Here is a 27661-nt window from a genome sequence, read left to right as displayed (position 1 = left end):
AGATCGGATAACTCATTAATCAACAACAACTTCAACTCTGAAAATCTGCACAAACTATGAAATAAACTAGATCTTTACATCCAGAAAATCAACCCACCTTTTCATTCTATTTCCTAGACTAATACCTAGCTAATACAAACATAAAATTTGAAATATAAGACCCACCTTTTCGCCACAATGTGGCGCTAAGTAAATACACAGAAAGACACTATTGGCAACATTACCTCCACATCGCTCAGCCTGTCAACATTGCAGAGTCCCTCTTCTTCCCGTCCTCTCCCCTCTCTATCCCCTGTGGGCTTTATGATCCTTAACAATAAAGCTATAATCATTATGCTTCTCTTCAAACAGTTGATTCTCTGTTTTTCAAAAACTAATCTTTACAGTTTTATCATTCAAGTGTTGTACAACTCAAACATTATAAAGACTAGATCTGTATGAGTACTGTAAGCACTGTATGTAACGGAAATGGTTTTCCTTCTCCCCTGTATATCCTCAAAATCAATAAATAATTTTTAAAACAAAACAAGAACTTTAAAATAAACATTGATTTCCTAATATAATAAAGCTTAATTGAAACAAATACAAATGAATGGTGACAAACACTAATGTGACACAGCAACTTCTACGCAAAACATGGATGAGACAGTGAGGCTGAAAAGATGCCCTACCTCCCAGAAGCAACTATAAAAATCCATGTCTATCTAAAATTACTTGAGCAAGCCGGGTAGGGGACGAGGTAGATGCAATGTAGCCTTAACAAGCGAAGGCAGTGGGAGAGAGGCACTAGAAAAACCTGCCTAGATCTGTACTTTATTTTTAATGGGCATACCAAATCAAACATTGAAGGTACCTGGTATGGAGCAAAATAAAAAGGATGAAGCAAGTTCAAATCCAAATTTGCAGCTATGTGGCTGAATTCCTACCTTCAGTAGCTAGAAGTGTGAGGGGCAAGTCTCCTACCGTCTGGTCTCTTATTGTAGTTTGCCTGGGTGACCTGGGTAAAGGCTAGTACACGAGGCCAGTTGTGTCTCTATGTAAGTGGCATAATGATAGGGTTTAAATGCAGTTGCTTCATTTCACTTTGCCGTTTGTATGGTCCAGGCCTATAAACTTTCAGTGGCCACATGAGAAATCAGATGAGGCCTGTTAGGCTTGTGAGCCTTAGGGTGGTCTTCTGCAGACTTTTTGTCTTCCTCCTCTTTTTTGGATGATCTCAATTTTGCTGGCCTTACTACTCTGTGCACTTAACCACTGCTATCCAGTGCTAAAGTGCATGTGATCAAACCTTAAACATGGTAAGATCGGCTTATGGGGGTGTGGCCTGGCTGGCCAAGATGGTCCTCCCTGTTAGAGCTCCGCACCACCAGCCTAGTAATCTACCTAAATACTATGTGAGTTCTCAGCATCAAGCTTGACTGGGGACGACCTGCTTATCACTGTCAGACATTCACGACGGCCGTTGGGGGACAAGAGTTGGCACCAGAGCAGCAAGGCTGTCTGCCTGCCAGCTTCACTCACCAATATTCATCACCCCCCCCCCAGGCAGATGGGATACCCGGGGGAATAGGCATGTCACTGTGCCTGCCCTTTCCCACTCCCACCTGAACCTTCACCAATGACGGGGGAGCAGAGGCGGAGCATGGAGAAACCCCCGCAGTGATGGCTTACTCTGTCAGGTGGTGACCCGGCAGACACAGACCACGGGCCACCAGCAGAGTTCCTGACCTCACCGAGGACTGGTGAGCCGGCAACACAAAGCTTTCCACCCCTCCACCCCGAATGCGTGGATGCCACACGACGCAGGAGCGTGAAGATCCTGCTCTGCCTTCCCCCACCAGGGAATCCAAATTAGATGCTGGAAACCAGCTGAACCACCCTCACATCTTTCTCTTTATCGCTACGCTACTGCCCTCTCTTCCTTCATGGGTCAATGCTTTAGTCTGTTTGGGTTTGCAGCCATTAGCAGCAGGCCCCATGAGTTGTTGATTCAGTGTATTGCCATGTTAACTCAGTTCACAACCAAACAATACGACCAGGTAGGCGGAGAACTTTCACATGACCGTGTTTGGGCAGCTACACTATCACAACTGGTGTAGTAGGGATTTCCTGGTGGGGCTCACAGAGCCCCATCCTGGCACATACAAACAAACACACTATGGCTTTATCCACTAAGACCAGGTTCCTTACCCTGAACATGCGCGGTATGCACATGCTAAAAAGCATCACTCAGTCTACTCCTATATCAAACGTCAGAAGCCCCACATCATATTTGTTCAAGAAACCCACACAACGGCTGTGGAACTGCAGCGACTTTGCCACTACTTACTTGGCATTCACCCACGGAGTGCTAGTCTGGATCTGACTGGGCGTCCCCTTCCAGCTGCACAACATGGTCATAGACAAGAAGGGGTGGTACGTGCTAGTCAAAGGCTGAACAACCAGCTCACGTATCCTCTTGGGGAGCATGTATGCCCCAAACACTGATCAGGGGGCGTTCTGGGCCCCACTCTGGGTTACTTGGACGCAGAACTGGGGTGTCATGGATATTGGGTGGAGATTAAAATTGAATACTTGATATACCACTATATTGCTCCCATTCTCTCCTCCCTCGCTGTCCTCTGAACATCCAGTCAGAGCACTTTGCAGGGTGAGTTTATCAGTGGGTACTTGCTGACGCCTGGAGGACCCTGCATCCACACTCTCAACTCTACTCATTCCACTCTGCACCACATGACCTCTGCTTTCGCCTTGATCGTATACTGTGTTCCTCCTACATCCCGGACAGAATCACCCATGCTGATTAACTGGGACGTATCATTTCTCACCTTGACACCCACACAGTGGACGTAGCATGGAATGCCCCAGTCTCCACATGGTGCCTGTCCCAGGAAACGCTAGACGATCCAACATTTTGTAAATCCTGGGAGTAACACATCAGACACTTTGAAGAGAATACTATGAAAAGAATCATGCCGTGGTGTCTACTAGGGTGCTCAAGTGGAACATGTTTAAGGTGGTCATGAGAGGGATCTGCCTGCAGGAACTGGTAGGGTTTGCGGAGTCTTCAAGCAGAAGTTTGGGGAGGCTAAGATACTTATACCCAGCACTTGAAGTGGCTGTGGTCGAGGATACTCTAAAAACCCTATGCCCACTGAAGCCAAAACCTGTCACATCGCTGTCCTGAATCGACTGCGCTGCTTCAGTGCCTATGTAGCCAAGACGCATTGAGAGGGAGACAAATCTGGTTACTTTATCCCTGGCCCCTGGATATAGTCTGTTCACACAGTGAGACATCTTGAATGCTTTCGTCAAATATTACTCCTCTGTATACAAGACATCCCCGTTCTTGGGTGTTGACACTTTCCTTGCATGCCTCACTTTCCCACACATCCCTAGCACCCTCAAAGATGACGTAGATGTACGCATTATGATTCCCGAAATCAAACAAGCTATTCTGGATTTAGCCAGGAATAAAACCCCAGGCCTAGATGGGGTACCAATAGACTACTATAGCACCTTAACCGCATGCCTAGCCCCCTACAATGGCAGAGAAATTTAATGACTGGAGTACTGCCTCTATCTCTACAGGAATCTTTCCTGATGTCCCTTACGAAACCCTACAGGGATCAGACCCAACTATCATCTTACTGACCTATCACAATCTTTGGTATGGATTATAAGATTCTGGGAAAGATCCTGGCTGATTGATATGCCCAGATATTACCCGAGCTAATTTACTCGCACCAGGGCGCAGTACATCTCAAAGTATTCAACGGCTGTTTGACCTAATGGACCAAGCCCCCAACCAGTTCCCACATGCAGCCTGCCTGATGTTAGATATGAGAAGGACTTTTGACACTCTCAAATAAGACTACCTTTTCCAAGACACACTCAAATGGGACTATCATTTTGAGTGCTGGTCAGATTCGGGGTCGGTAGACGCCTCTTGGCCTACACAAAACTGATGTACACCAGGCCCACTGCCAGAATCCACTTGGACCATCTTATCTTGCCACCATTTTCCGCAGGCATGGGCACCAGACAGGGTTGTCCCCTGTCGCCTCTCTTACTTGCGATAGCCATTGAGCTCCTTGCTGCTGAGCTTTGCCTCAAAGGTAGGGTCTTGGGAATTCCCATAAATGATGCCACCCACACAGTGGCTTTACAAGCTGACATCCTGCTCCACTCACTCAGACTTCTTCTCCATCCATGCCACTCTTCATACGTTTGCACAGGCAGCAGACCTCCGAATCAACTGGGCCAAGTTGTGTGTGTACCTGCTCAGCCACAGTGAGGCCCCACTCGAGGTGAGGCTTTGAGAAACCAATTGAATTGGAAAAGCAACATGGTCCACTACCTCGGAGTCCGTATCTATCACTCCCCAGTTGATCTCCATGAAAGAACTTCAAGAGAGCCCTTTCTGCCCTTAAACCTCAAGTTCAGTTCTAGAAAAGTCTACCCAAAATTATATTCCTACCTCGACTACTCTACTACTTTGTAAATGAACCTGTCTTTCCCCAATAGATTGTTTCCAAAATCACAACACAATGCTAGGGGTACTTATCTGGGAAGACCAGCATCACCTAATTGTACTGAAAAATGTGTAGCACCCAGTTGGCTTGGTGCCCCATCGTTAGAGGCGTACTGCCTAGTGGCACTACTATAGTGGGTGTCATCATGGCTAGCGGGCGGCTTATGGGAGAGATATGCAATGCATCCTCAACCTTTACTGTATTTATGCTTCGTAATTTCCTGCTCCCCGTGCCACATAGCCCCTACAAGGCGTGATCTCCCGCAAATGCCTTGCACGGGTTTACTGCATCATGCTCTACATTCCATCATATGTCCCAGCGCTTCCCCTGCTGGGCCTGACATGATTTCCTTGATTTTAATGTGCCTCTGACTTGAGGAGCTAGCATGAGCGATCCTTAAGCAGAGTAGGGACCTCTTTGCTGATTGACTTCAATTCACCTTCTACCAACCTCTCTCAGAACATGCTATTCCATGTGGACAGTTTCTCACATGTAGGCAGCTGTGCACTCGTACCAAGTCCTCTGGTCCACACGAGATAAAGAACCCCAGATGCACTCAGTTACACGGCCTTTATTGCACATGGGGACAGGACGCCACTTAATAATGTGGATTTATAAGGCCATACTGAAACACACCGAGTACCCATTGGCAGCTCCGAAAGGGAAATGTAAGGACGATATAGGATGGGCTTTATGTTACAAGGATTAGGAACAGACTCTGAAATGTTTTCAACAAGAAATGCCTGGTGTAAAAGTATACAATTCCCTATCTAACACAGGGCCTATTGATGCCAGAATAGCTCAACTGCTTCTTCCCTCAAACACGCCTCAGTTGCCCCAGTGGCAGTTGGTCTCTACCGATCTACAGCACATGTCCTTGTCCAGCCCAGCCTTATCCTCTTACTGGCACTCCATCCACACTGTACTAAATGAAGTTACCAAACTTACTGATATCAACTTGTGGTAAGCTTGCACACTTGGCATAGTCAAGCTTAGGAAGCGACACAAAGTGAGGATAAGCTTTGCTGGCATGGCCAACCTGCCCACTAAGTGAGTCCCCACCCTACAGTAGAGAGCGGAATGGATGCCCTCAAAGGCTACATGGTACAGGGCAATGCGGATATGGTGCATTACGAAGAAGTCCAGCACCTAAGCAAGAAACCCATTTCAGTGGCCTGGGACATCCTCTTCGATCACTTTGAGTAACTCACCCGAAACAATGACTACCCTCCATGAATTTGGCACAGAGGCCAGCATTCTGCACATCCTATCTACCACTTTCACTCTCCTTGGCTGAGGGAGTCGGGCCGAGCTACTATTCATTACCCTAAAATATCCCTGCTCATGCATTACTGCGCCCTAAGGATCTTTCCCTCTGTCACAATGGTATTTGCTGTCCTGGGTCAGAGACACTGGGGAGCAACCTTACTCCCAGCCTCACTCGTGGTGCCCACCACAATATAGCTGGAGCTCTGCCCTGGCCCTCCCAGTACCTCCACAATACGTTTGATCCTGCATATCATAGAGTCTGAATTGTCGTCCTCCTCCCCAGTTTAAGGACACTAAATCAGTTATCAGAGAGGACATAATAATTCATGCAGGATTAACAAATCTATCTCCATTACCTCATCCTGTGGCACTCTGGTGGCTGAGCCACCCGATGTAGGGATAAACGGTGTGCTGCCACCTACCAATCAATAGAGCGGTAGCTGTGTGACAAACCGTAATAAGGCAAATTATTTGTACAACTGTTTTATTGTTTGTATATGAAAACCCTAATAAAACAATTAAAAAATGGTAACATTGGTTTATCCTCCATTGGTAAATTTACTTTACTAATAAGTCCTTAGTAAAGTAATATTACATGTACCTAGGCCTGTAAAATTAAATGCTACTAGTGTACCTGTAGCGCTTATTGTGCCACCCACTGAAGTAGCCCTTTAAACGTGTCTCAGACCTTATATTGCATCCTGTGTGCGCAGGTTTAAACTGCCTTTTTGACCTGGAAAAATAAACCTTTTGCCAGGCCCAAACTTTCCTTATTAATACATATGTCATCTCTAGGATAGGTCCTAAATAGCCCAGAGAGCAAGGTGCAGTGTTTTTAAAAAGTAGGGCATGTAATTTTGAGTTTTACATGTCCTGATAGTCCAAAACATTTAAATTAGTTTTTCATTACGCATACCTCTCCCATAGGATAACAATGGAGTTACCTTAATAAACTTAATAAGCTGTAACTTCCAAATGCGAACAAGTAAACAGCTCATGTTTGGTGTCTGTGGAATTATAATGAAAAATCATCTCTTATGGTAAAATCAGATTTAAAGTAGTAGTTTTGAAAATGCCACTTTTAGAAATTTGGCATTTTCCTGCTTAGCTGTTTAGTTCCTCCAGCCTGTTCAAGGTCTCATAACTGGGAGTAGCAGACCATTGGGCTTTGCATAGTCCTCCTAGACAGCCACACACAATAGAGAGCTTAAGTGTGCTTGGATGAGCCGTCTTTGGCAGGTCAGGAAGGCAGAGCTGGGCACAGCCCTACTTACACTTGAGTAGACTGTGTCCTGCCACCACACAAAGAATGACAAGCTCCCTGAAGTTATTCTGGAACAAGGGCAGGGGAGGCAGGAAACCTGTGCACTTCAAAGTGAAACCTGTAGAAGCTTCTCCCACTTAAATGGAGAGGCAACGGGTATAAATATTGGACCTCATACACCAACTCTTCAGCACTTTTCTGGACCTGTGGCGATTCTGCCAGCAAATGACTGGTGTGCTGCTGAACGGACTGCCACTCTGCTGGACTGCTGCCCTGCTGTCCTCTCACCTGAGTCAGAGGGATTGGATCTGTACCTGATTCCAGGACACCCAGAGTGACTCCAAGGGCTCATCTGCTGACCTCATTTGAGAGCCTCAGGGACATAACAGGCTCCCAGCCACGTGAACCAGTACACAGATCCAGCTGCAGCCCGGGGGGGTTCCTCGCCCCAAGACCCCATCCTTTACTTGTTTGTCAGGATTTAATCTATCTGGAGGTGCCCATTTAGATCTAAGAAATAGGGTGCAGTCAAAGGATCTTTTTGACTCGTGCACCAGAACAATTTTAGAAAAGATTCCACCTGGAATCTTACATACATATGTGCTTGACATATGTCATTCTGATGTTATTCAGCAATGGATTTCCCAGTGGCATCATTCTGGATACTACCTTAAGTACAGAACCCATCTTGCGGTCTTATAAAGAAATATGAAAATGGAACATTGAATGTTATCTTTGTGTAGTCTTATGAATGAGTGTGTGACAATGAGGGGGCAGACCCTGTAAGTGAAAGAAAATATATAGATGAGACAATTAAAAAAGAAAAACAAATGTACACACTGTACGGACGCACTTCAGTGTACATGTGTAGCAGAAAACATTTAGCATGGTTTGATATCTTGATATCTTATATGTATGATATTCTGCGTTTTGGCTTGGTATATGCTGTAGACATACAATATACATGCATACATAGACTGTGCACATGCCATACAAAATCTGGTATTTCCTTAGGTATTTTACCATTATTATTCAGTGGTATACAGTGAGTCTTAAATACAGCAGTGTATTTGGAAGGTATCATAGAAATTTGGTATTGCCTAATGATTGTCTGTATTGTGTTTGTTCAAATAGGTTGCCAGACTCACTCACGCCATCTCAGTTTTTACTGAAGGAATTCTAATGATGAAAACGACTTTAGTTGGTATAATCAAGGTAATGCTTTCATGTAGTCTGTGGCGCAGCTTTGTTGAGATGTAAGAAATATTTTTCTCAAGTATGCTTTATTATTTGCTTAAAATGCAGACTACTACGACGTTCATAGTTCAGGTGTGTACAAGTTTGAGACAGTCACTCTTTTTTCCTCATCCAATACAGTATATGTCCAGTTCCCATTCAGACACACAACACACCATTATGCATAGTGGCAGAGCCTATTTATTCTAATTGAGACGTTCAGAATTGTTCTCACAGCTTCTCATTGCATATGCATTCTTTTGAAGATATTATCCCTAAAGTATCTCTTGTGCGCCCTGAATTTCTTTTTCTGAAATCCAACAATTTGACCTATTTCCTGCAACTTTTGTATCATCAATGTTGGAATATATAAAGAGAAGCCGTAGCTCCGGAAGCATCACTTTTGTCCATAAATCTCTGCAGAGGTCCTTTATCATTTATACCCAATTGCTTTTTACTTACAAGTTCATCATAAAAGATAGATTTGATCATCACCCTTCCTTTGTTACTGTGGGAGGCCATTTTCTTATTTTACCCTTGTTGTAGTGCAACACATGTTAAGAGGGCCTTTATAGAGTGAATATTCACCTTACAGCTGCTTAGCTCTCGGATTAAGTCGTTTAGTTATTGAAAAATCAGATCCTAAATGCCTTTCCCTTTGAGATGATTTTCAGAATGTTGATATTTTGCACTAAAATGCTTTTTAAAGCGTTAACCTTCTTTTTAAAGCACATAAGGTAAAATGCAGTTGATTAAGGGTTGTATTTGAACAAAGTATTTCTTCGTATTTGTAACCTTAGTTCCATATGTTATTTCAGGTGGACCCAAAGCAGCTGTTGGAAGATGGCATCAGGAAAGAGCTTGTTAAAAGAGTTGCTCTTGCTCTGCACAAGGGTCTGATATTTAACCCCAAAGCAAAGGTATCTTCCAGTGTGTTCTTTTATTGTCTTAATATGAAGGAATGTTTTATAGACCTACTCTCCATCTTTCCTCACCTTGAATACAAGATCTGTGACTCGATATATACATATTTATTAAATTTGTGGTGTGAATACTTCTCTCGATGAATAGGAATCTGCCGCTCAGGTGAGCCTTTCTCGTTTGAGCCTTGAGAGATGTTGCAGAAGTAAAGTAGGAAAATAGTACATGCGCAAATCCTCTTTCAGCTTGATCTTGAATGGTTTTGTGAGAGGAGTACAACAAGTGAACTAGATTAGATAAATTGTGGACAATGGTGCTCTTGATTTGTTCTTCCAAAATAGTGCAGCAGTGGTATTTGCGCTATTCAGCGCCATAATATGAATCATTCTTATTTAGCTCTCAGGATTGGTGCTGCTATGGTAATACATTCTGAAAAGAGTCTGTTTTGTCCACATAGGCTATCCACGCCAAATTTGTTTCCTTTTTTCCCAACATCCTAGGGATTCTACAGGTACCCAGAGTTTGTGGGTTCCCCTGAAGGAGACCAAGAAATTAGCCAAAATACAGCGAAAATTTCGTTTATTTAAAAAGAAATGGAAAAAAAGGGCTGCAGAAGAAGTCTTGTGCTTTTATCCCTGACAATGGCATCAACAAAGGGTTTGCGGTGCTAAAATCACCATCTTTCCAGCTTTCAGGAACAGGCAGACTTGAATCCGAAAACCCACTTTTTCAACACACTTTTGGCATTTTACTGGGACATACCCCATTTTTACTTTTTTTTTGTGCATTCAGCCTCCTTCCAGTTAGTGACAGATGTGGGTGTGAAACCAATGCTGGATCCCAGAAAGCTAAACATTTCTGAAAAGTATACAAAATTCTGAATTCAGCAAGAGGTAATTTGTGTAGATCCTACAAGGCTTTCCTGCAGAAAATAACAGCTGTAATAAAAGAATATTGAAATTGAGGTGAAAAAAACTGCCATTTTTCTCCACGTTTTACTCTGTAACTTTTTCCTGCGATGTCAGATTTTTTTAAAGCAATATACCGTTACATCTGCTAGACTCTTCTGGTTGCAGGGATATATAGGGCTTGTAGGTTCCTCAAGAACCCGACGTACCCAGAGCCAATAAATGAGCTGCACCTTGCAATGGGTTTTCATTCTATACTGGGTATACAGCAATTCAATTGCTGAAATATAAAGAGTGAAAAATAGGTATCAAGAAAACCTTTGTATTTCCAAAATGGGCACAAGGTAAGGTTTTGCGAAGCAGTGGTTATTTGCACATTTCACAATTCCCGGGTGCCCATACTAGCATGTGAATTAGAGGGCATTTCTCAAATAGACGACTTTTTTACACACTGTCTTACATTTGGAAGGAAAAAATGTAGAGAAAGACAAGGGGCAATAACACTTGTTTTGCTATTCTGTGTTCTCCCCAGTCTCCTGATAAAAATGGTACCTCACTTGCGTGGGTAGGCCTACTGCTCTCAACAGGAAATGCAACATGGACACATCACATTTTTACATTGAAATCTGACGTGTTTTTTGGAAAATGCCCAGGTGTAGATTTTGGCCCGTAGCTCAGCAGGCACCTAGGGAAACCTACCAAAACTGTGAATTGTTTTAAACTAGGCACCTAGGGGAATCCAGGATGGGGTGACTTGTGGGGCTCTCCCCTGGTTCTGTTACCCAGAATCCTTTGCAAACCTCGAAATTTGGCCAAAAAAACACCTTTTCCTCACATTTCGGTGACAAAAAGTTTTGGAATCTGAGAGGAGCCACAAATTTCCTTCCACCCATCGTTCCCCCAAGTCTCCCAATATAAATGCTACCTCACTTGTGTGGGTAGGCCTAGTGCTCCCTACAGGAAATGCCCCAAAACACTATGTGGACAAATTAAAATTATCAAATACTAAATTAACTGTTTTTGCCGGGTTGGGGGGGGAGGGGCCTGCGTTTTTGGTCCTGGGCTCAGCAGCCATATAGGGAAACCTAGCAAACACAAACATTTCTGAAAACTAGACACCCGAGGAATCCAGGGAGGTGTGACTTGCGTGGATTCCCCCAATGTTTTCTTACCCAGAATCCTCAGCAAACCTCAAATTTCGCTAAAAAATCAAATTTTTTCACCACATTTCTGTGTGGGATCACCGCACGGGATAGGTTTCCTACCACCCAACGTTCCGCTCAGTCTCCAGGTAAAAATGATACCTCACTTGTGTAGGTGTGCCAAGTACCTGTGACAGGGAAGAGCCAAAAACATGTTGAAATTGAGGAGGATCCAAAGCGGGTCACAAAGGGTAGTTTGAAAAAAAAACATTTTTAGGCTGACAAATGCGGCAGAATTTTTATCGGTATAGATGAGACAATGCTGGGTGGTAGGAATTTTGTGGATTCCTGCAGATTCCAGAAGGTTCCATCACAAAAATGTGGGAACAATGTATGATTTCAGGCAAACAAATGTCCTCTTGCTTGCCGTGGGATAAGATGTTTTAGTATGCGGGGAGAGCTGAAAGACTGTTACCCCCTTCATTTGGGGTGGGGGCATAACCATACCGGTTGGTAGCCACCACCACTTTATTTTATTCCCTGACATCTAGTAGACTTTCTGCTCCCCGGGGTGTGAATCTGGGCTAATTGCCCCATCTTCCCACTGGTGGGCAGAACAACTTTGTCCCCATTTATTTGGGTGGGGGTATGGCTATACCCCCATCCACTTATTTTGAAAAACAAAATCTTCCCTGGTCTCTGGTGTGCTTTCTGCCCCCCTTGGGTGCAGATGAGCCTTCCAAAAATAGGCCAATCAGATATGGCCAACAGTAATGTGCCTACATGGGGAGCAACCCTTCCCCAAGGGGCTGCCCCCCCAAACAAAACACATCCCTACACACACCCCAATCCCTGGTGCCTAAGTGCTTTCTGTCCCCTCTCCCGGGGGCAGACCGGCCTAATAGAAATAGGCCGATCTGCCCCCAAAGGGAGCAGAAATGGCCTAAAATAAATTTGCCCCCCGAGAAGCGGCCCTTGCCCAAGGGGTCGCTCCCCTTATGCACAAGTATATAAAAAAAAAAGAATCCCTGGTGTCTAGTGGTTTCTGCCCCCAAATGGCCTAAATACAATTTGCCCCCCAGGTGAGCGACCCTTGCCTAATGGGTCGCTCCCCATACATAAAAACATAAAGTAAACAAAAATATATATATATCCCTGGTGTCTACGGGTTGGGGCAGAAAAGGCCTAAAAATATTTAGCCCCTCTGGGGAGTGGCCCTTGCCCAAGGGGACGCTCCCATAATACGTAAGAATAACAAAAAAACAAAAAAATCCCTAGTGTCTAGTGGGCATATCTGCTGCCCGATCGCATAGCCATCGGCAGCAGAAATGCTTGCAGAGACATGAAAGGAATGGCCTTTCCTTTCATACCTCTGCCTGGAGACATCTTTAGATTCCTGCCTAACACAATATACATACTTTAACAGCATACCAAATAGGGCCAAAGTAAATACACGCAAGCGCAAAATTATATGTAAATGCATTTTTACATTACTTTTGAAGTTTATTTCTGGGCAATACTCTATTTTCTTCACTGACAGAAATAATCATTTAAAAATTACAGTAAACATATACATAGAATGTGTCAGGCTCAGGTTAACAGGTGGCATGGCACTCTGTGTCATTATTACAGAAATTTAATGGAGTTGAACATTAACTTGTTATCTTACGTTTTGGGCAAATGAATAAACCCCCTTTACCCTTAAAATTATCACTTGTAAATTTGAGTTGTAATGGTTGAAATGAAAGTGAAAAACTCATTAACGAATAATGTTGCAGTCAGCGGATACTACAAGCCTATACATTCCCATATCTACTGTAAAACTGCAGGCCTCCATGATTCAGCGTTTGCAAGTAATTCCGAACATGGTGGTCAGCCTACTTTGTAAATTGACTAAACTTACTTCAGTTTCTCTATTTCGGGAGAGACTATACTAGCTGCTGGTGTGGCATTGCATCATGTATAAGGCACTGACTTTGACACATCAAGCCCTCCCTAACAAAGGGCCTTGGTAACTAGATGTGAGGATGAAGGAGTATAATCCAGGGAGGCTCCATTCATTCTAGTAGCGCTGGTCTAATTGTAGTTCCCCGTTTTAAAAGACAACACAGACGAGGCTCCTCCACAGTTAAAGCAGCTAGTTTGTGGAAATTAAGAAAAATTTAAGAGGGCTCTGTAAAAAAAATTATTCAAACGTGAGTGATTCCATGCTTTTTCATTTTTGTTTCCCCTCCTCCAGTTGCCTAGAGCGCCAGGACACACTTTTCGAGTAACTGTGCGCTATAGAGGTTCTTCTCATTCATTCATTCATTCTACTTAGACTTTTTGTAGTAGTTAATAAACTCTGATCACACCCTTCTATTTGTTTTAGGATTTTTTTAATTATGATAGGTATTTCCGCTAGCACAAATGCAGAAAGGTGATTCCATGCATCAAACACCCTTTTAGTGAATTACCCTGCTTCTCTTTTTCTCCCAAGATTATAAAATACGCAAACATGCTTTTCATTTTTTGTCTGAAGGCCGTAAAATTAGGTTCTCCGCTGCTGTTAATAACAAGTGTGCCCTACACTTCTGGCACATGAAATGCAAAATACCCTAGTCCTCTTTGGTAGCAGCATAAGGGTTAAGGCTTATAGCAGATCAGGCATTAAGGACATAACTTTTTTAGTTTTCGCATTTCCAAGGAAGCATTGGCCTATAGTTTAACAATTTGTACCATTCTAAATCCAATCTGTGTATGTGTTTAAAAAATAAATAAATAACACCAAGACATTCTGTAGCGTCACATATAACCATAATATATTCATTTAATTAGGGGATAAAAACCTTTTTTCTTAAACAATTGTTTTTTGCAGGCTAGCGAACTTATGCCTAAGCTCAAAGAAATGGCTGCTACCATGGATGGATTCCATCGTTCCTTTGAGTATATTCAAGATTATGTCAGTATTTATGGCCTGAAGATTTGGCAGGAAGAAGTGTCCCGCATCATCAATTACAATGTGGAGCAGGAGTGCAACAACTTCCTTCGAACAAAGGTATTGATTCTGTTAAAAAGGTGTTTCACATTTGTAATCTTTTAAAGCACATGTTGGAGTTCCTCTTTATTGGGCAACTAGATTGGGATTTATCTAGGAGGGATAACAAAATGTGCATGTGACCCAAACTTCGTGAAGATGATACTTGTAAAGTGTACCCTGTCAGTAACTCGGATCTGTGCAGATCACCATTTAATTTTTAAATTTTCAACCCTTGTCAAGGGTTAAAAATGGGAAATACATTCAACAGAACTGAGTTTTTAAACTCTATTCCTTTAGCTGCATTTATACCACCAACACTTTTATGCTTTTGAGGTTGTGGGACATAGTGACATGAACCGGCTGTTCTACCACCTAAATGGGTTGATGAGAACAAGAGTAACTAAGTTGTTTAAGAACATATAATATTTCAATTTTTCTTGGAGAATCAAAGCCACACTTACACTTGTTACCAAGCTCTCCCCCATCACACTGGTTGTCAATTTAAACAAACTGACCTAGATTCCATAGCAGTCTGGTTGCATACTGCAGTGAGTGAAATTACTATTGCACTGCGTGACCAAGTATTTTTCTTTAATTGGGCCCTAGGTGGTCTGTGTTCCTTTGTGCACTTCAAAATACACTATGAAATATGTACATCTCTTCATATAGATTGTTATTGGTTATTTTGATAGCGGGTAGCCATGTAAAATTTCATTATTTATAACTGTTTCTCTTTGGATTTCTTTCAGATTCAAGATTGGCAAAGTATGTATCAGTCTACTCATATTCCTATCCCAAAATTCCCACCAGTGGATGAATCTATAACCTTCATTGGCCGCCTCTGCCGGGAAATACTGAGGATTTCAGATCCTAAGTAAGTCACTGAGAAGTAGCTATGTCTTATCACTTTTTTGCATCAACAAAATAGTTTGTGTAAAAATAAGTATTAAAATTTGTTTTTTGTTGGTTTCCTCAGGGTCACTTGTTACATTGACCAAATGAGCACATGGTACGATATGAAAACTCATCAGGAAGTTACCAGCGGACGCCTTTTCTCAGAAATCCAAGACTCCCTGGGGACCTTTGGCCTGAATGGATTGGACAGACTGCTTTGTTTTATGATTGTGAAAGAACTACAGGTATCATTCAACTACTTGTTTTCAATTGGGCATGTATATTCCATCAACATAATGATGTTTAGTTTAGTTTATTCTTGAAATGAAAGTGTAGGTTTAGTGTCATACATATAAATTCCGTTGCTGTAAATGTAAACTCACTTGTGTTGCTTTGTATTCTTGTCCAGTAAATTGAAAGATCTATTTAAGTCATGAATTGTTTTTCTTTTTTGGCGGGGTTGGGGTGGGCAGGTGGGATTTGGTTTAAAATGTTCATTAACTTCATTTAGCTAAACAAGGCATTATGTCTTGATGCTGAACGTGGCCAAATGCTGTCTGATTTGATAAATATTATAATGTAACACCTAGAATTTAATTTTGTTTTCCTTGGAACAAAACATTTAGTCCCCTGACCAAATAAAACTAGAGGTATATGTTTTGAAACAGTAAAGGGGGTGCATTTCCAGTAAGTTACAAGCACTTAGTTAGCAGGCAGACTTACATTGTAAATATATGTTTCAAAGCTTAGGAATAATTATCAAAAAATCTAATGTGAAATCACATTCCAGGCCTACAGAACCTGTAATCCAAAACAGGAGAAATTGATTCATTTAATGTACTGAAACATTTCGTAACCACTCTAACTGCTTAACTTTAACTTAATCAGCCAGCCTGCTTGTTCTTTTTCTTTTGACTTTTGTAGATGCCCACTAAATCACTACTGGAAGATGGGGTCCTAATCAATTGCAACAATTTTAACCACAAACAATGCACAACAATGCAGAAACATGTGAACCGGATATATAAATTATGTATAATTTAATTTACAAAAAAAATATACAAGAATCACAACTTTATTGGGAAGGTTGAAGTTTTTCAAAATGTGGTTTTATTTTTAAAAGACAAAATGATATGCTAGACTCTAGCATAGTGATATGTTTTTCAGCTCCTAGTGTATGCTTCCTTTTTGTCAGCGTGTGCCAGTGCTTCAATAGAGGCCTCCAGTCAGCCAAACTAGATTCTGTTTGCCGTACTTACTTTGCTCCCACCTATCAAGCTGTCAATTGAATTTTTAGCCTTTTAGTTCAAACATTTGTTTTAAGTTTTACATTTTGTTGTTTACTTAAGTATACTTTATTAATCTCCTAATACAGTTTAATTTACTGAACAGTCACAAAACCCCTGAGCAGTATAATTCACATTCCCACTTGGCAGCAAGAATCTATCCTTAATATCCAACAGATTATGATTTTCAAAACACAACTGTCATCTCAAATAAAATAATGATAAAGCTCCAAGAGGTGATCAGACGTTGCATGTTGGCACTGTGTCTGTTAAATGACTTTCCTAGCTGAAAAGGGCACTGTATTAGTTGAGGGTTTTGGCATTAACAACTGCAAACATCAATACGTGAGGAGTTTACATTTTCTAGAAACCTGGTTGACATTTTTGTCAAGATGTTTTCAAAATTTGTGAACCTTTGACCACAAAATATGACAGCTTGGCCCTATGGTAAGACTCCACTGTCCATCAGCTTAGTAATGATATTGAATCCATACTGTCTACCTGACAAGTGTAGCCAATAATCTTTGTTGCAATGTATATTGAATCTTCTTGTTACGGGATCTGTAACAGAAATTGGTGGAGCATGTCTTTGCAGGGCACTCTTTAACTACAAAGTTGATATAGAGAGCGACATTCAGTCCAAGCCTCAGCAAGTGCTAGATTCCACAGTTGGTGTTCTTGGAGGGTGTATCTTTAAAGGGATTCAATGGTGGGAGAAAAAGTGTCACAGACATTGAACATTTTTCACTGCTGACTTATGGCTCTGCATACATCCTGTTTTCAGAAGTCTCTTGAGTAAGTATTTCAGATGTGTGCTGTAGAAGTCAAGTAAATCTGACATTTTATTGAGTTTAATATCTTAATAATGAAATTATCTGTACCACATCTCAAGGGTGAATCACCCAATTATAGGTGTTTTACAGTGATTGAGTACCAAAGATTCAAGAGAAAGCAGAAGGAATCCAGGGATAAAGGGCACAGCTCTGTATCTCAGTTACCTACCACTTCAGCATGCTGTCGCGGGCACCCCAACATTTAACCTCAAGCCTTAGGTCCGCAACAGGATACACCTAATCATCACAGTAATCCAATACTTCTTGTGAAGCAAAGGGTAGATGTGGGCTCGGAGGGAAGCAGAAACTATAACCTTTTACCTCCTGTGCCTCCATATACATTTTCTAAAGATGCAGTGTGTAAAACTCAATTGTTTAAATTAAATGTCCTCTAGAAGTATCTGCAATAGATATAGGAATGTTTGCATTCTAGACATTTTGAAAGTAATATTCTGTGTGTCAGTGTCTGAAAAAAACAGATTTGACCTATACGTTTGGTAACTGTCATTAAGCTTAGCTAATAAATGTATATATTTTATTTTAAGTCACAATGCCCAGATACTTATGTGATGGGTTCTGCTTTTTGAAAAACACATCCCTTTTAGTCTGACGTATGGAGACCCAGGTTTGTAGGCTTAAGGGCAGCTTTACTTAGCAATATATTACTTACTGCAGGTGTTTAAGAACAGCTGGAATTGTCATTTGTAATTTGGAAATCTATAAGAACATGTAGTCTGTGTAGAGGGATATTTTGTGGCTCGTTCTTTCACAGTTAATGCACAGAGTAGTTTCAGTCTGTTTTATCCTGAAACCTTCGGGCTTAACTAATAGTGTGTATGAAAGACAAGATAAAGAGCAGCCTTGCCCAATGCCAGAGTCTCGGTTAAAAGGAGAAGATGTGAAAACATTACTCTGACTCGAAGCAGAAGGGTTAGGGAAGAGCGTTGACAATAAGGTATCAGTCTAGTGTTGCAAACATACTATCTCACAGGTCAAATGCCTTCAAATGACAAAACCATGCCATCTTGGCCAGATGCCTGTTTGATAAATATCTGATTGGTGATTGTTTCATGTAATTGGGAGGGACAAAGCCCTGATTGTTTTGACTTCCATAATCATTCAGTAACTAGGGCCTAATAGCTTAAAAAATTGTTTATAAAAATGTATGGGAAATCTGCCTGTGCCTGGTGCTCTCAACTTTGTATGCCTTTTATTGAAAATTGAAATGTTTAATTTTTTTCTTACAAACTAAAACAATAAGCATTTTTGAGATGGACAGCCTAAAAGAAGAGTTAGAAAGTTTACTATTAATGGAGCTGGCAACTCTAATGTTAGACTAGTAGAACATAAAAAGTAAATAAAGTATCTATTCAGTGATTTTGGCCATCTTGGTGATAGCACTTGGTTGCCTACATCTGTTAAATTTAATACATCCACTAATTTGCAAAACACTTACCTCTCCTCTAACTCTCCAACATTTGAGAAAATAGGAAGCACAATCTTCATAAATTCCAACCATAAAGATAACATTTTTGAGGCAATTTTGGGATATGGACTTCGCTCACACGAGCCTAGCCAAAACTAGCAGAATACTTTACTGTGTGAAAGGCAAAGATTCCTTCAATTAGATTATGTAGAAAAAGCTGAGTTCTGGTAAAAGAAGTAGACTGCTACTTCATCATGATGTAGTGTTCTTTAAAGAGGTGCGATTTCAACTCTTTTCAAAATTGGATCATGACTGGAGTGGTCCTGAAGGATACAAGTACGCTGTTCCAAATCCATCGTTTGTAGTTGGAGAAGACACGTTGTCTTGTTTTATAATTTTTACACTTCTTTGCCTCCAGTCTGATTGTGTGCTAGAGATGGTGAGCTTGGCAGCAAGATGTGAGATGCCTGTCATAATGGATTTGTAAATGGTGCAGTGGGGTTTAAAGATGCCGCAGGCCGATAATGAAAGCCTGTGATTTTCCCATCAAGATGAGGGTGGCATGGCCATATTTCTTTGTGCTCTGTATGGGTATGCTGTTAAGATGGGGGTGCAGTATGGAATCTCAGAGGCTTTGGAGCATGGTGTTGTTAACATCCAGATGCAGGAGTACAAGGTTTTGAACAGCAGTTCAGAAGAAGCCGTATTTTGGGATTAATGGTTTCAACTTTTTTTAGTGGAGAGAGTTGGCACAAGGCTAGCTTGGCTCTTGTGTGTTTTTTTGTGGTTCCAGAAGGTAATGTGTATGAGGTTGGTTTCCTGGTTGATTTCTGGTGACTTGGCAGTGTGACTAAGTTTTGATTTCAGTCAGTCCAGTGTCCATGTAATTGAGCAAGGGTTGGGCTAGTTGGTGCTCGTTGTTTTTGGCAAATACAAATCCTGTGTTAGTAGAGTTGAGCTTCAGGTAGGTGTGGACATTCAGGTCTGGGTGAGGCACATGCATTGCTCAAGGAGTAGGATGTTTGGAGCAGAGAAACTTTAAAGTAGAGTTGTGTATCGTCAGCACATTGGTAATTTCTTTTATAGTTTTATAAGTGAGTAGAACCCCAAAGTTCAGCATGAAGAGGTTGAAAATGACAACATACAAGTTGTTAGGTGTGCAAAGGATGATAGCTGAGGGAAATTTGCCATTGGCTGCCGAAAGTTGCCAGCCATTGTGTTTGTGGGTCATCTGTTATTGCATCTAAGGTCATCTGTTGGGAAACCCATTATAACTAGGCCTTTGAGCTGCTACTTCTGGCAGGTTCTCCATCACTTTACAAATGGCTACAACATCAGGCCTGAGTTAAAACACAAGTTGTTCAAACCAAATAGTAACATTATCCTGGGCTCAGGCCTCCTTCCCAGGTAGAGTGTTTACCTGATAACATCCTTAGCTGTTAAGTTCCAAACTGAGATACACTTCATTATTACCACTAAGAATGTTATATTATCTGGTCAACTGAAATCTGCATTTCCTCTGCCAGCTCTGTAATTGTCAGCTGCCTGCTGAGCCAAAGTCATAAACTGATCCATCACAATAGATCAGAGGCCCATGGGGGATAAGTAGCAGTGACAAGCAGAGACGAAGCATTCACCAGGGAGACATTCCAGGACAGAAATGGCTTGTGGTGCCTATAGCAGATTCTTCTTCTCCCATGATAGGATAGGTCCTCCCTTAGCATGTATTAGAGTACCCTGACTTAGATTACACTTCTTGGTGAAGTGCAAGCATGCAAAAAAAGTGAAAGATGATTTGCCTGTTACCTTTCATTTTGTGATTGATTTTAAGCAGTAAGTTTCTTTACATTTACAGTCAACGTTCTGCAATGGCCTGGAATTGAATAGTTAAGAATGATGTTGGTGGTAAAAGTGGAGTGGGAACAAGATTTCCTTTTTCACATGTACTTGAAACTTTTGCCTCTTACTATAGAGCTTCTTGGGACTGTTTCACAAGACTATCCTCAGAGATAAAACTGTCCAGGACTCTTTGAGAGCGTTGCAGAAAGCAGTGAACCCACTGAAAGGAATTGTAGGTAAGTGCCCAAGTTGTGTGTGCATGTGTGTGCGTGTGCGTGTGCGTGTGTGTGTGTGTGTGTGTGTGAGAGAATGTGGTGTTGGGGGTATGACTCACAGGTAAAACTACACCTGGGTCATGATGGCCCTCTCCGTCTTAAGCAGCTCAATAAATAGCACATTGCTCATAGGTGTGCATATATATATATATATATATATATATATATATATATATATATAACACTTGATTTCTCCATATCTGAAGAGTTCTCAGGACTGCATTGATTCCATATTCCAATTGGAATCTTCACTCATGATGCTTTTTGAAAGTCCAGCAGTGTCAGCTGTGCGGCCACTGAGCAAACCATCTTGCACTACCTGAGGAAGGCGGAAGTTGAAACGTTGTAGTAGAAATATATTTTTGTTCTTTGGTGAGATTATCTGTTTGAGTCACCTTCTTTCTTGGATATATATATATATATAATAATGTATCTTACTGGCAGTCGCCAATCAGTAGTTATAGTTTGGACCTAGTTTCCGCACATCGGAAAATCGTTTTTTTTGTTTTGCCAAGAACTTTGGCGCTGTTTGACAGATCTTCACAAAATTATGTTTTAAGTGGAGCCCTCTCCTGAGTCCATCAACATAGCAATAAATTCAGGCCCGGCCAGCAATGTATAAATTACCTCATGCTGCGAGCAATGCAGAGCAGCCTTGATTGCCTTGGCTGCTGTTGAAATATATTTTTGAATCACATTTGCACAATTTACAAATTAGTTCTTAAGTGGTGTAATGCAGGACTAATGCATTTTTTTTTAATAAAGAAATTTGTATTGCTTTTGTAGGAAACAATGAAATAATAATACAAATGCAAATAACATGATAACAACTGGTGCTCGAGTACGGTCAACCCCCAGTCCTGGTCAGAACTCTGTATGTGATATCTGTGCACCAAGATGATAGGTAATGACATGATCTCAGTCCCTTAAGGAAGGATGTGGGAGGTAGAGGAAAAGGGGAGAAAGGGAATCCTCCCACCATCTCCTTTGATGACGACGCCACTCCTCCAACTGCGCTGCTCTTTTCAAGCTAGGTGTATGTCATGGCCTCCCACTTCCCCCACACTTTGTCGTACTTGTTTGGACACCCTCTGGCCTCATACACCAGTCTCTCACGCTGCGCACACCAGTCCACTCCTCGTCTCTATTTACTCAGTGCCGGTGCTGCTCTGGCTTTCCAATCCATCATAATGTCTCTCTTTGCCACCAGACATGCCACTCCCAGGAAACTCCGGTCCACTCTCCTCAGTCCCGCTTTTCCCATGACCCCCATTATCAGTGGTAATGGGGCTACTTCTTCGTCTTCCAGCAGGACCCTGGAGACCTCTCTCATGACTGCCTTCCAATAAATCACCATAACTGGGAATGCCCATACCATATGGAAGAAGTCGGCATCTGGGTTTGAACACCGGGGACAGTTAGCTGTGGGTCGGAGGCCTGCTTTGTGTAGTTTTGCGGGTGTGAGGTATGCTGTGTGCAGATAGAGGGCTTGAAGTAAACGGAATCGAGTAGCCATCGTTAGAGTCCGAGGGGCCATCAACGCCTCCCTCCAGTCCTCTTCCTCCATTGATCCCACCCAGCCCTCCCATCTGTGGCGAAGTCCCTCGAGGGAACATGAGGTGTTGGTTATCAGTGAACAGCAGATCTGGGAGACACCTCCCCTACTCAGATTCCCCATTAATACCTTCGCCTCCATGGGGCTGTACTCGGGAATGTGTTCTCCCGCTCGTGCATGCACTAGCAACGCGTGGCGAAGCTGGAGATATTTGTGGAACTGTGCCCTGTTTCGTGAGAAGAGTCCCTGAAGCTCCTCGAAGGACTGCATGTGTGATCCCTCCCCCAGATGTCTCCCAGTGTGGAGATTCCTATGTTGTCCCACCTCTGGAATCCTTCCAGTCCGCGACTTCCACAAGTAGTTTTCCATGCCATAGCAGGGTCTGCCGGGTAAGACGACCCCACCAGCCTGACACTTTCTGGGCTGCGCGCCACCCTAGCAAGATCACCTTAGTCACGTCTAGGACAACCCGGGGGATCGGGCAACCATACAGAGCATTAAAGACCCAGGAGTAGCCCAATGTGTGAAGCTCCAGTCGGTATGTGGGGTCTGTCCAACTACCTCCCACCCAATCGTTGATTACAAGCAAGTGCATTGCAAGGTGATAGTAGTAGATATTAGACATTCCCAACCCTCCATCATAGACATCTCTTTGGCAAGTAGTGAGTGCCAGTCTAGGACGGGTGCCGTTCCACAGGAACTGGTGCACCACTGAGTCCATTTCCCTGAACCATTTCTTGGGGATTGGGTATGGGAAGTTCTGCAGTAAATAAAGGAGCCTAGGGAGGATCATCATTTTACAGAGTGCTATTCTCCCAAGCAGATTGAGGGGTAGGGTTCGCCAATGTTGAAGATCATCTTTGACTCTTGTAGTAAATAGTGTGACATTAAGTTCCTATGCTAGTTCTGGAATAGGGGCAATGTATACTCACAGGTATTTGAAACTATTTTGATGGATGGGGATGTTGTGCTGCCAGTCAATACAGTCCCTGGTGGGTTGCAGAGGAACCAGCAGAGATTTGTGGGGGTTTAAAGTTAGGTCTGAGGCCTCTGAGAAGAGGTCCAGGATCTGCAAGATACGTGGGCCACTTGTGGCCGGGTTGGCGATGTAGAGGAGAACCTCATCTGCGTAAAGCGCCACCTGGTCCTCCGGTCCCGCGGCCAAGACAATCACTCTGTCAGAGGGTCTTCACGCAGCAGTTTCACCAAAAGCTCTATTACGAGTGCGAAGAGTAGCGGGGACAAAGGGCATCCCTGACGAGTGCCTCGGCTGATGGGAAACGGGTCGGAGACCACTCCATTTACTTTCACCATAGCGGTTGGGTTAGAGTAGAGTAGCCCCACTAAGCCTAGGAATTTGTGACCAATTCCATTACCCCGCAGGACGCGATCAAGGTAGGACAAGTCCACTGTACCGAAGGTTTTTTTCGAAATCGAGTAAGAGTAGAGACAAGGGGGATCGGGTCAGGGCCCCGCGGTGTGCCAGAGCCAAGTGCAGACGCCTGATGCAATGTCTAGTACTTCGGGAGGACATTAAACCGCATTGGTCGGGGTGTTTCAATGACGGGAGCGCTGTTTTCAGCCTAGAGGCAAGAATTGAAGACACCTCTTTGATCTTGGTGTTCAAGAGGGAGATGGGCCGGTAAGCAGGACAGTGTCGCGATGGAGGTTGGGTCCTAGGGATTACCACAATTGTGGCTTGGTCGACTCCAGAGGTGAACTGACCGCTTCTTTCTGCTTCGTCATACATATTAAGTAGATGAGGACCTTGGATGTCGCCACACCTATCGTACAGTTCTGTTGGGAAGCCGTCTGGGCCCGGAGTCTTACCTGGTGATAGGTTAGCTATCGCATCAGTAATTTCCACCAGGCATATAGCCTCTTCTAAGCTTTCCCTTACCACCTGAGGAATTTTGGGGAGGGTAATATTGTTGAGGAGGGGGGACTCCCTTTCTGCTAGTGGTTGGGGGCGTTCCTCATATAGTCGTGCGTAGTAGGAAGCAAAACTCTGCACGATATCTCTAGTTGTCTTGGAAAGAGATCCCGTATCATCTACGATCTCTGAGATGACCATGTTAGCTAGTGGCCGTGTAGCTAGCCAATGTAAAAGTTTTCCATTTTTGTCTCCCCAGCCCTATATTCGGGCTGCCGACGCTCTCCAAATATATTTCGCGGACTCCAGCACCAAGTGTTTAATCTCATCTCGCACAATAATGAGCTGCCGCATGCAGGGGGCTGAAGGAGAAGTGGAGTGCCTGCCCTCAAGGCGCAGTGCGCGGGTCTCCAGTTCTGATACTTGGGAGTTACGTGTGCATTCATGTATGCAAAGGAGATGTTTGCCGTGTCCTCTAAGGGTAGCTTTGCATGCAGCCCAGACTGTACCCGGGGACCGTACCGATCCCAGGTTTTGCTCAAAATATTGTGTGAGGTGGTTTCTAACTGCTTGTGTGTATTCGCCATCTTGCAGGTACCATGCGTTCAAACGCCATATTGGACGTTGGGTGGGATCCACGCCACCTAGTCGGATTTGTACTGGCGCGTGGTCGGGGACCCTGCGAGGTATGATTTTGGCCCCCGTGACATTGGCAAAGTCTAGGGCAGGCGCGAACACAAGATTGATTCTGGCATGTAACCTATGGACTGCTGAAGTGTGTGTGTACTGTCGCGTCCTGGGGTGCCAGGTTCTCCAAACCTCACACAGGCCGAGGCTCTCCGCCCAGCCATTCAAGGCCATTGCTCGGCCAGATCGGCCGACAGTAACGTCGCCCGACACATCTAGCCCGGGATCCAGGAAGGCATTGACGTCTCCTCCTATTAGTGTAGTACACTGAGGGAGTCCAGCCACCACTTGGCAAAGGGAAGTTAGAAAGGCATCGAATCCGGTTGGAGGGGCGTATGCACATATGATGTTAAGCGGTAGCCCATGGAGCGACCCGGACACTGCAACGTATTTGCTCTGTAGGTCGGACTGCATGGCTGTAATTACCATGGGCAGTGAAAGATGAAGTAGGATAGCCACTGCCCTGGAGCCCCTAGAAAAGCCTAAGTGATAAACTCTATCGTACCCTCCCCTCGCAAACATGGGGCATCTAGTCCCAAGGAGGTGTGTCTCCTGTAACAAGACCACTGAGGAGGTATATCTGCGGAGAGTACTATATACAGCGGACCTCTTAATCTTGTCTAGGAGGCCGTTCACGTTCCATGAGAGTACCTGTGTCAGTGAGGGCCATGCGTGGAGTGTGCAGGTGTGTCAAAGCGTCAAGTGTCTGTCAGTGGGCACAGGGACGACAGTCTCAAGCAGTAAAGTAAAAAATCAAAACAGTAAAGGAAACTTACAAAAACATTATTGTTTAACCCCAATGTAAACTTTTCGCCCCCCAACCACTCCCCACCCCATACTTCTACCCAGGAAGCATCTGCCACCCAACTACCCACCATAAACAATACAGCCAGGTGGACTGTCGTTGGAGTGGAGTGGTGGACCCCTCCATTTAGACGGATTGTCTTCAATCTATGAACGGAAGTCCAAGCCAGGCGCGATAGGCGGCGGACAGGTCGCCGAGTCTCGGGCAAGGCCCCGCTCCAGTCTGTATGCGCCGACTTTGGGCGGTGTCAATTAAATCCTGCGTGTCTTAGAGTAGATCATGTTTATTTCGTCAGCCGAGTGTCGGGGATTGGCTCAGGCGGTCACTGTCCATCACTTGTGCCGGATCTGGGGCATCCGGGGCTCCCATGGGCATCTCTCCGGACCCGGGGTCAGGACCTCGGTCCTCACCTTCGCCTATAGGATCTTCGGGGCCACTCCGCCCCCCACGCCTAGATCTAGTGCGCTTTCAGCCCCTCCGCTGTGCCATCTGGGTGGGAGGTCCCCCTCTGGGGGAGCTGCCAGTCGGACCAGGGGGGCCTCTCCGAGATCCGACACCCTCCTCGGTCAGCCAGTCCCACTCCTCCCCCGGGGATTCGAAAAAGTATGTTTTTCCGGCCATAATGACTTTTAGGCGTGCTGGGAAAAGGAGCATATACGAAAGTTGCATGGCCACGAGCTTTTGTTTATCGTGTTCGTACGACCGGTGCCGGGTCTGGACCTCATGGGTGTAGTCTGGGAATATCAGGATCTTGTGGTTTTCCCAGTGGAGGTCAATCGAGCGTCTGGCCTCCTTGAGGACATTATCTCGGTCTTTAAAGTTTAGAAAGCGCGTAATCATCGGTCTCTTGGGAGCACCGGGAGAGGGTCGAGGGGCCAGGGCTCTGTGAGCGCGCTCGATTGCACACCAGGATGAGAGAGTTTGGTCCGGCATCCAGGACCTGATCCAGCGCTCAAGCAATTCGGAAGCTTTATTGTCTTCTGCTCCCTCTGGGAATCCTATGAAGCATAGGTTATTGCGCCTTGAGCGGTTTTGCTGCGTCTTCGGCGCGTTGATGCAGTTCGCCAGTTCGGGTTCGCAACTGGGCCACTTTGGTTCTGAGGTCAGCCAGTTCGTCCTCGGCGTGAGAGACATAGCTCTCTTCTTCCGTGATCCTGCCCACTGCATTTCTAAGATCTTGTCTGATGAGGCCCAAATCTTCTCGCACCTCTCCTATCTTAGTCTCCACGGCCAGTTGCGATGATTGGATAGCCTGGAGGATTGCATTCACCTCGTCTGGCGTGGGGCACACGGAGGCCGCGTCTCCGTCGCGGCCGCCGAAGTGGTAAACTGGTGAATCTTCTGCTGGGAGACTGGTGGCTGTCTATTTGCTCTGTCCTTCCCCATCCTTCCTCCAAGAAAATGGTTTGACCTCTTTGTGTCACGTAAAGTTTCAGGCTAGGCTCTAGTCACTCCACAATCTCACACGCTTTTAAGTCCCAAAAGGATATCTCCAGGGGCGGAGCCTCAGGGTCCAGCCTGGACACCCCAGGAAGGGCAATTAGTCCAGTGGTCTGCACTTTAGTAACTGTCTGCGGGTTTACCCCCTATTGGGCAATCTCCCCCGGAGGCAAGGCGGTATCCATCCGGCCAAGCCCAGCCGATGTCCAGATGTCTCAGGCCAGCACTGCCGGATATCTCTCACCTTCAGGGACTTCTGTAGGCAGTCATTTCTCCGGGGGGAGGTCCTCGAGGACAGGAAGGACACACCTGTCAACGTCCCCAGCCCCAGTCCCACGATGCTTGGTTGGGTGCTCCCTACCTCACCTTTTGCTCCTGCGCTGTCGTATTGCGGTCCGCTCCTCGGGCCTGTTCTCGTCGCAGGTTTAGAAGGGGCCTGGGGGTTCAGTTCCTC

General features: G+C 44.1%; 1 protein-coding gene across 2 annotated transcripts in view; it reads left to right on the top strand.

Annotated features, from left to right (window-relative positions):
* Positions 1-27661, top strand: part of WASHC5 (WASH complex subunit 5) — a 326030-nt gene that overhangs the window by 116891 nt on the left and 181478 nt on the right. For both annotated transcript variants that reach the window (XM_069220734.1, XM_069220733.1), the window contains exons 17-22: positions 8203-8283; positions 9123-9224; positions 14133-14312; positions 15044-15168; positions 15271-15433; positions 20706-20808. In XM_069220734.1, coding sequence (XP_069076835.1) covers positions 8203-8283; positions 9123-9224; positions 14133-14312; positions 15044-15168; positions 15271-15433; positions 20706-20808 — 754 coding nt within the window. The remainder of the gene's footprint in view (positions 1-8202; positions 8284-9122; positions 9225-14132; positions 14313-15043; positions 15169-15270; positions 15434-20705; positions 20809-27661) is intronic.

The sequence above is a fragment of the Pleurodeles waltl genome, chromosome 2_2 (genome assembly GCF_031143425.1).
Source record: "Pleurodeles waltl isolate 20211129_DDA chromosome 2_2, aPleWal1.hap1.20221129, whole genome shotgun sequence".
In the NCBI taxonomy this organism is placed as follows: Eukaryota; Metazoa; Chordata; class Amphibia; order Caudata; family Salamandridae; genus Pleurodeles; species Pleurodeles waltl.
This window is presented reverse-complemented; position numbering and strand designations above follow the sequence as displayed.